Source organism: Anneissia japonica, unplaced genomic scaffold, assembly GCF_011630105.1.
Source record: "Anneissia japonica isolate Jap-2015-1 unplaced genomic scaffold, ASM1163010v1 scaffold287712_len2945570_cov188, whole genome shotgun sequence".
In the NCBI taxonomy this organism is placed as follows: Eukaryota; Metazoa; Echinodermata; class Crinoidea; order Comatulida; family Comatulidae; genus Anneissia; species Anneissia japonica.
The window spans coordinates 2,889,421-2,897,808 of record NW_022704401.1 but is presented as its reverse complement, the minus strand read 5'-3'; the positions used below and the strand labels follow the sequence as shown (position 1 = coordinate 2,897,808).

Sequence of the window (8,388 nt, the reverse complement as noted above, 5' to 3'; positions counted from 1 at the left end):
GTATTTTAACAACATCTATCAGCGCTGCATACTTTCGGATCGACGATTAAAAAAAGTAACCAAGCCCAAAAGTGTATGTACTGCGCATGACTGGACTACACAGGCAAAGCTCCCCGGTGTGTTATTCATTTGCATCTACTTGGCGAAAGAATATAGGCTAGGCCTACGTGTTTGCTAAACTGGATAACCTGAAAAAAAAGTTTTAAAATGTATGGCATGCGTGGCTCGCTCCCATGACTCGCACATTGGTTCACATGACTCGTACTTTGGCACTACGCCAACTAGAGTCAGGGCCCTGGCAGAAGAATCCCTGGTAGGGTTTGCAGTTTTTTTTTTCGCAAGGGGAATACGATGCTTAATCCTTCATTCCATTTTTCAACTGATAGCCATGCCTTCAAATGTGTTTTCCCACAGTATTGTGTTTTCCAGTATTTTGCCTTTTAATTTGTATATAATTACGTCTCCTCCCTGACCCACACATCATTTTCAAAAGCACAGTATACTGTACTTTTGTACAAAGGTGAAGCAAAGATTCAGCAAAATGGGTTTCGGCAAACTGTTTTGTTATGATTTCAGTGAACTGGATTTGGCAAACTGGGTTTTGGCAAAGTGGCTATGGACTCAGCCAACTGGGTTTCAGCAAAAACTTGTTAGATACAAATATAAGTACTAGTAGCAAGGGTGGGCGTGGTCGAGCTTCGAATAAAAGGTTTCAAAATTGGTCGTGGGGGCGAAGCTCCCGAAAATTTTGACAATTTATAGCGGTTTCAAAGGCATATTTAATCGATTTTAGAGCCTACTAATATGTAAAAAATACATATAATTTTTTTTTTCTCCCCGACGAATTGTGCTTTTTCTCCCCGTCGGGGGGGGCACCCCTGACTAGTAGGACAGTGGTCAGTTAATAAATCAACGCCTCTATCTTGGCTGCAAGCACTACTGCTGTTCCTAATGCGGGGCTGGACACTCTTTCTCCCATTGTGGTGCTAGCACAAGAGAAGTTGAGAGATACAGAGTTGATAATCGGACTCCAAACAATTTGATCGTCTATGTACTTAAGTTAACGTACTACATTGTAACATTGAACCAGCTATCTGTGTATCTGTGAGTATTACTTAATTGGCTCTCTGGACAGAGAGAAATTATTTGTCATATGATTGTTCTGTCCTCATTTTTATCCCCCATTAAAGTCAACAGACATACCACTGCTGACCCACATTTTATCGAGGCTTGAATCTATAAAACGTTACAATAAATTTAATGACTGACAATAAATCCTGACATTTAAACCATTACAATTTAATCACCATAAACAGCCTTTGCTATGCAGACCAAATACTGAAGTGAATATCATGTCTTCTAAAGAAATGAAAGTGCAAAGAGGTACGAATGAGTGTCCTAATAATACGGTAATCACACTCTTTCTCTATCATTGTATAGATCTTTATTTCACCGGTGTTACCAGGATTTGCTCGATGGGGGAGGGGTTCCCTGTGTGCAACGGGAAGGCCAATTTCCTGGAATATAGCATACAGTAAGTGGCGGAGGCAGAGCAGCCCAAAACACCTCAAAGGAGGTACAGGGGAGAATCCCCCGGAAACCCAAAAAATGTAGGGATTTGAAAGGCTTATTTTAGTCTTTCATTCTGTAAAAATTGTTTTTTTCTGTCCGACCAATGTTTCTTCTCCCTGACAGAAGAGGGGATCTGGTCCTAAGCCCCCAACTGGCACCACCACTGTCTTATGTCCTGCAGACTTGTTATTATATACAAAAATGTAACGAAACACAAGATACAAATACACAAATATAATAGCAAATCGAGTCTAAACACTCGCTAAATTTCTCAACCCCATACTGCATTTCAAAAATGGACTTCAAATTCAAATTGGGACAATGAAATATAAGAATTTTTTATTAATTAATATGCTTAATGAATTATTGATTAAAACATTTAATGAACTGCCGATTTCCTAGCAAAGCAATAAAACATGACAAAGATTTTGAATTTTCTGAAGTCCATAAAAACAAGAACACACCAGTTTTTTCTTTTTTTTACATTTACACAGAAAATGTACTCTAGTAGCATACTAAACTCAAATTTAGTGTTTCTATGTTTATAGTTAGATGAAAATGTTAAAATATTCTTTATGATTAAACATGAAAAGCATTATTTATGGAATGGAGGAATACCATTTCCAAGCATCTAGATGCAGGTGCCATATCCTTAAAAATGTGCTCACCTCAGCACACAACCATGGCGAAGTAATGACTATCAAACCAGCACCACCACCACAAACTAGACACCTGTGGGACTGCATCCCCTTTAGAATCATATAAATGGACCCATCTGATTAAGGTTAAGGACCAGGGGCCAGATTTATCAAACTAGAAATCAGCTTAAATTCATCTTAAGTCCATTTTTTTGCTTAAGTCAAATTTATCAATATTGCTTAGCTTAAAAAATGCTTAAAATTAGAAAGTCAATTGTACGTTGGCGCCATCTAACGACGATTTTTAGGCCAAGAATTTGCTAACATTGGGTAATAAATCAGTGTAAGATATTTATTAGGGACATCTTAACTTTCTTGACTTAAGACATTTGCTAAGCTGAGATTGATAAATCCCGGGCCAGATATAAGTTTCCCAGCCCTGAACCACGGTCAAAATGTGGACATTAGCTTTAAAATTTGAATCAAAAAAATTATCACAAATCAAAAAACTGTAAAATGTTACGTGGATAACTCACTACCATATATAAAAACTACGAAAGATAACCCATACAGTAAGATGTTGATTTTTACTTCTATTTTACTGAAGATGACTGAAAAGTGCTTTTAATTTTGTTTTAACTGGATATATTATAAAAGTATAACATTGTAATGAGGGCATCTATAGGTCAAACTGTCCAATAATACTTGCACATCTCAACCCAATCATAGGGAGACCGTGGTGGTGTCAACTCTCAAGCCACAGGGAGCTTTCAATTGAGAACGTAGAATAAGAATGTAGAACAAATTCACTCAACCGTGACTGGTGTCACATGTCTACATTCTACTATAAATCAATTTCGATTTTTTATGATGCATACACGGAGATATCACGATGGCAAAGACCGACCTAGTGTACCAATGTTTAATACAGTATAGGGGCGCAGCTGGGATAAAATTTGCATGCGCAGCAATCAACCAGTTTGGGGAATGGGTGCCGATATCCCCCGGCCAGGCCCAGGGCAGAAGGCCTGGAAAATTTGCATTATTTCATGATAGAATTATTAATGCTTGTGGTACAATCTCAATTTTAATTATTTTGATTAATTGGAGGGGGCCAGGACCCACTCGATCCCTCCCCCTCTGGCTATGGCCCCGAGTACAGTCCTTGGTCTGGCCTGAATGTACATATATTCGGCCAACGATTTCAGGAGAGAATGCAACGCACAACATTCTGACATGCACAGTTAAATTAATGTCATGACTACACTCTATGTTCTACATCGTTGCAAATCAAAAGCACCCTACTATTCCCAACTAGCACCTGAATGCCTTAAACATGGATCTTCATAATCTTAATATGAAAAAGGTTGAATTGTGAATATCTAAATTCAACATTTTTAAATAACTATAAATACTCGTAGAATAATCCAATATCTGTTTCCTATATTTATAAGAATAAGTTTTAACAAAATATTGCAAAAATCTAAAAAAGCATGTTACTACACTATATATTATATGCAAAATAAATGATTTAAAAAGTAATCATCTATTCTAAAATAGGCTGAATTGAGCTCCTATATATGTACTACATTTGATAGTTTTTCTTGGGATCTGACATTGCTCTTGATTTTTTAGCTTGATACACACTGAACGTACAGCCGATTAGGTACCATGATCAGTTGTATACTATATTGTAGTGGCGATCATCCTCCGCAATCAGAGTCACACTGGGGCATGTTTTACAGACGTCTGGGTACATGGAGATGAAGTCTTGTTGGCTATGCTGCAAGGGACGCATTACTTTGATTGAAATTTCTAGAGTGTTTCCAAGAAGACACATTTCAACCTGGAAAAAAAATTTGACCAATTTACTACTTGAAAAATCATTGTACTGTACAATTACACTGAAACTATAAAAATGCGAAAGGCTGCTTGTTTCTATAAATCTAACCTGAAGTTGAATAATAATATAATTCTTTATTGGTCATCATTCTATTAGGAAATTGGCCAATGGGGGCCTGTGGCAGCCGCAGCCCAGCACCACTTGACTTAACTACAACATAAGAGACACATATACAGTAGGGATACAAACATTGCCATTAATTCACCTACAAAAAAAATCATTTCTAATTCTTGTACATGTATTTTAATTATTTTTAACAGGTTAGCAGAGAGAATTAATTTTGGTTTCGGGCTTACAGCCCATTATCTTCTGTGGATTGGATTTCTTCGGTATGATACACACCAAGAATAACTCACGAAAGTCCCAAGACTTATTACCAGTGGGGTCCTTCTGGTGGTGAATTAGGCAGTGCACCAGGATACAATCTCCTGCTATTTTCCAAAGAGTGTACTGCATGTTTTAACATGCACATGAGCCATTTTGCACATGGGACCAACATCTTAAATGTCTCATTTGAAATAGGCTTTTCAACTTGCATTTCAGCCTTCCAGCTGAAGCACAAAGAAGAGCAGTAATGGGTACTGAACTGCAGACCAAGAGATCTCTACTGCTCAGCACACACAGTGGCTAACATTTAGCCAACTGAGCTAGCTGCTCTCAATCTATACAACCCACCAACATGTCTTTTTGTGCTTCATCGTATTGTTATTTACAATTTTTGTATTTTATTGACATTTATAATAAATAAATAAAAGACACTCATCTCCACTTGTGGCATTGACAATTATGATACTACTAGTTGTGAGTACTGATTTCTTTTGACCATGAACATTTAAGTGACTTCTATAAAATACAATTTCATTTGTGAAAATTGACCAGCAAAATGAAAAATTAGAGCAAATGAACACTTGCAATTTTTACACAGACTAAGATGAACAAAACGAACATTTGAGTCTCATAAAGCACTCTACACTACCTTATTCATCAGTAAAATTGATGCTGAAAGTAACATATATCTAGGCCTTAGTGATACATTACAAAGACATCAGATTCTATAGAAATAGTGCACAGTGCTTGATTTTTATGCCGACTTGATAACATGCTAAGACTTCGCACTGCCTTTGTTTTTGTGTGTGGACAAAGCGTTTGAAATCAGTCAAGCGTGTAGGAGCATGTGACGCATAAATTGTGAATGAAAGAGTTAAAACCTTAATGTCCAAAGATGAGCATCCTTTTGTTGAATTGCCTTTGATTAGACAACCTCTCTATCTTATATATTTCATGTATACCCTGGTATCTCATGTTTAAATTTTAATGAGTGTAGGTAAATTTTCAAAAACTTCCCTCACTAATTTATATTTTTGACCAGATCAAAATAGTTGTACTAACACTGTGAATATGTTATTGTTTTATAAAGCACTTTGGATAGGATCATGTATAAGCTGCCACACATGCAGTTAATGCCTGTGTGATAGGTTCACGTGAATTGCCTGAAATGTATTCTCAAGAAAAAATGCAGATTCTGAACAGATTTTTAGTTGTGAAGGTTGTGCCCTAGAGAGGCAAAGAATGCATTTCTGGGCCTCTTGGAAAACAATTTTTCCAAAATGCCAACAAAACAAAACTCTGATGTCTGTAAGTTCGTCTAACTTAGAATCTATGTCATGGTTCTTAGGTCTGTGCAATGAGTGCATATATCCATTTTAGGTGTGCAGGTTTAACCTAAAGTTGGCACTTACTGTATTTTTTTTTTAATGGATCTATTTTACATGTTATAACATGTAAAATAGGGCCATGTTATCCAATAAAAAAAAAGCCATTTTAGTATTTTTTAAAATAATTGCAAAAAAATATGCTACCTGTTCCAGTCCACCTTGTGATCCTACATTATTTAGATGGTTGAGCATCAAAGTCCGAGGATTTGGAGAAGTGTCTCGTGCAAAAATGAGCCATACAAACGTTGGTACCTAAATGACAAACAAAGATTTTTATATTAACGTTTGCAGTATTATTACTGTACTGATGCACTCCCTGTATAATGATTGATGTGTTGGCTTATACCTGCAATATAAAATCCAAGTACTGTACTGTAAAAGTAACTGCTATCAAACTAGATCAAACACTAGGAAATGCATGTGATGGGCCTCACAAAAAGAAGTTGTTTCATCATATCAGAACAATTTTTTTAAGAATAATTATAATATAACAAAAAAAAATAAAGAAAATAAGTGAATATGTATTACCTAAACAGGAAAATATTACTGCAAAAAGTTCACAATTACACTTTTAACAGGTAAACCCAATTTTGAAAATGTTTACATGAGCTTGTAATGTGAATGAAGTGATTGAGCCTGCATTTATTTGTTAGTAAACATTATTGCTTGAACATGGGGTTAACAAAATTCCTTGAAACTAACAACTTTGTGAGTAAAGAATCGCTTTATATTCTGATAATTATTGCATTTATATTCCTTTTTAAATAAAGTTCTAAACAATTCTTGGTGAGCTTGTGTCATTTATCTGTGTAAAGTTGTTTTTGAACACTTGTATAAAACCAAATTACTAAAAAAGAATCACATGCAATTCCAGTGAACACCGCTATCTCTCGTACAAGGTCAAAATGTAAATATACGTCCTCGAATATAGAATATCTAAGCAAAATAACAACGTATTGGTATTATTGTCATACCTTTTACTTTTAATTGACATTCTTCTATTATTAAAGACAAAATTATGAAATTAAATAATTTAAGGAAACAATGGACTCAAGTGACAAGCAGGCAAACCTGGCCACAATAGTAAATTATTTTTTAATCTGTCCGATATATCTCAGGATAATTTGGCCTGAGGCCAATGGGTCATGGCTGAGTGTTAAATATTTGGATTTGGGTCGCTGGCTAAAAAAGTTGCGGAACAGTGGTTTAGTTGAATAAAAAATAAAACTTTATTTCTGCCCAGCTAGCACACCCACTCCTAGAAAAATTGGAAATTTCAGAGAAAAATTATGTTTTAAAATTAACCTTTATTAAAGGTAATGCCTTTATATTGCACAAAATACGAGAGTCTCTATGCGCAGAACAAGTGAGCAAGTACCCTGTCCAGCACCAGTTGCATCTCAGCCATCCCAGGACTCAGGCACCTCCTATCCTGATAGAACCACAAAAAAGCTAGCTGGCAAGTGATGGAAAAGGAGAAATCAAAGAGAACGAAATAAGTGAGTTTTTAAATGAGATTTAAACAAAGAGACGGATGGAGACTCACGAATACATAACGGTAGAGTATTCCATAATTTAGGAGCAGCAACCATGAATGAATGCTACCAACGACTTTAACCTGCAGGGTGGACTATAAAGTGTAGCCAAATCGGATGTTGATCTGAGGGTATGAGCACATGTTGAGGAGCGAGACTTAATAAGTTGAGAAATGTATTTAGGAGATAACTGATGAATGGATTTGTAAACAAACAATAAAATTTTGAAATCAATACGCTTCTTCACAGGCAACCAATGAAGATGACGGAGTGGTGTGTTATGTTGATGTTTAGGTGTTCCAGTAACCAACCGAGCAGCGATGTTAAGTAGCAGCTTAAGCTTATTAAAATATGAGGTTTGAGGCAGTCCGTAGAGGACCCCATTACAATAATCCAATCTGGATGTTACTAAGACGTGTACAAGTTTAGAAGCAGCATCTTTGTTTAAAAAACGTCTAACCTGTTTGATGTTTCGAAGTTGAAAAGATACTGTTCTGCAAATGTTATTAACGTGAAGCTTCATGTACATTGTGGAGTCGAATGTAACTCCAATATTTCTTACTTCCGTAGAGGGAGTGATAAAAGTATCCCCCACCGCTGCCTTGAAATCTAAAATAAGATATCTATTTTTTCCTTAATTAAATAAATGTAAAGCATATCAATTCAATACTACAATGTTTACATTCAACAATAACATTTCATTTTCTCCACCGCCTGGGTGCTTTTGGTAACCATTTGCTAAATAAGAACAAATAAATTGTATTTCTATTTTCTGTAAAAACAATGTTTACACTATTGATTCACAAATCTATCACAATAATTCTTTCAACATCAAATTTAAATCAACATACACTACATTCAAACACTTCCAAGTCTGTCCACAACCTACTAGCATATTTGGCCAAGTACAGCCATATCAAAACTAACATTTCTAGCAATTAATTTTCATAAGTCATAAACTAGGACTTTGGTTTTCGCCTCACTTCACAAATGCTTTTTTAGCTAATTGGTCAGCATTTTGTCAA

The 8,388-nt window shown here is 35.8% G+C and overlaps 1 protein-coding gene across 3 annotated transcripts in view; it reads right to left on the bottom strand.

Annotated features, from left to right (window-relative positions):
• Window positions 1–1,280: 1,280 nt before the first annotated feature.
• The window catches only part of LOC117104614 (ubiquitin thioesterase otulin-like), a 32,148-nt gene continuing 25,040 nt past the window's right edge, over window positions 1,281–8,388 (bottom strand). For all 3 annotated transcript variants that reach the window (XM_033245467.1, XM_033245466.1, XM_033245465.1), the window contains 2 exons: window positions 5,973–6,080; window positions 1,281–4,056 (listed from right to left, as the gene is read on the bottom strand). In XM_033245467.1, the coding sequence (XP_033101358.1) occupies window positions 3,886–4,056; window positions 5,973–6,080 (279 nt within the window). In that variant the 3' untranslated portion in view covers window positions 1,281–3,885. The remainder of the gene's footprint in view (window positions 4,057–5,972; window positions 6,081–8,388) is intronic.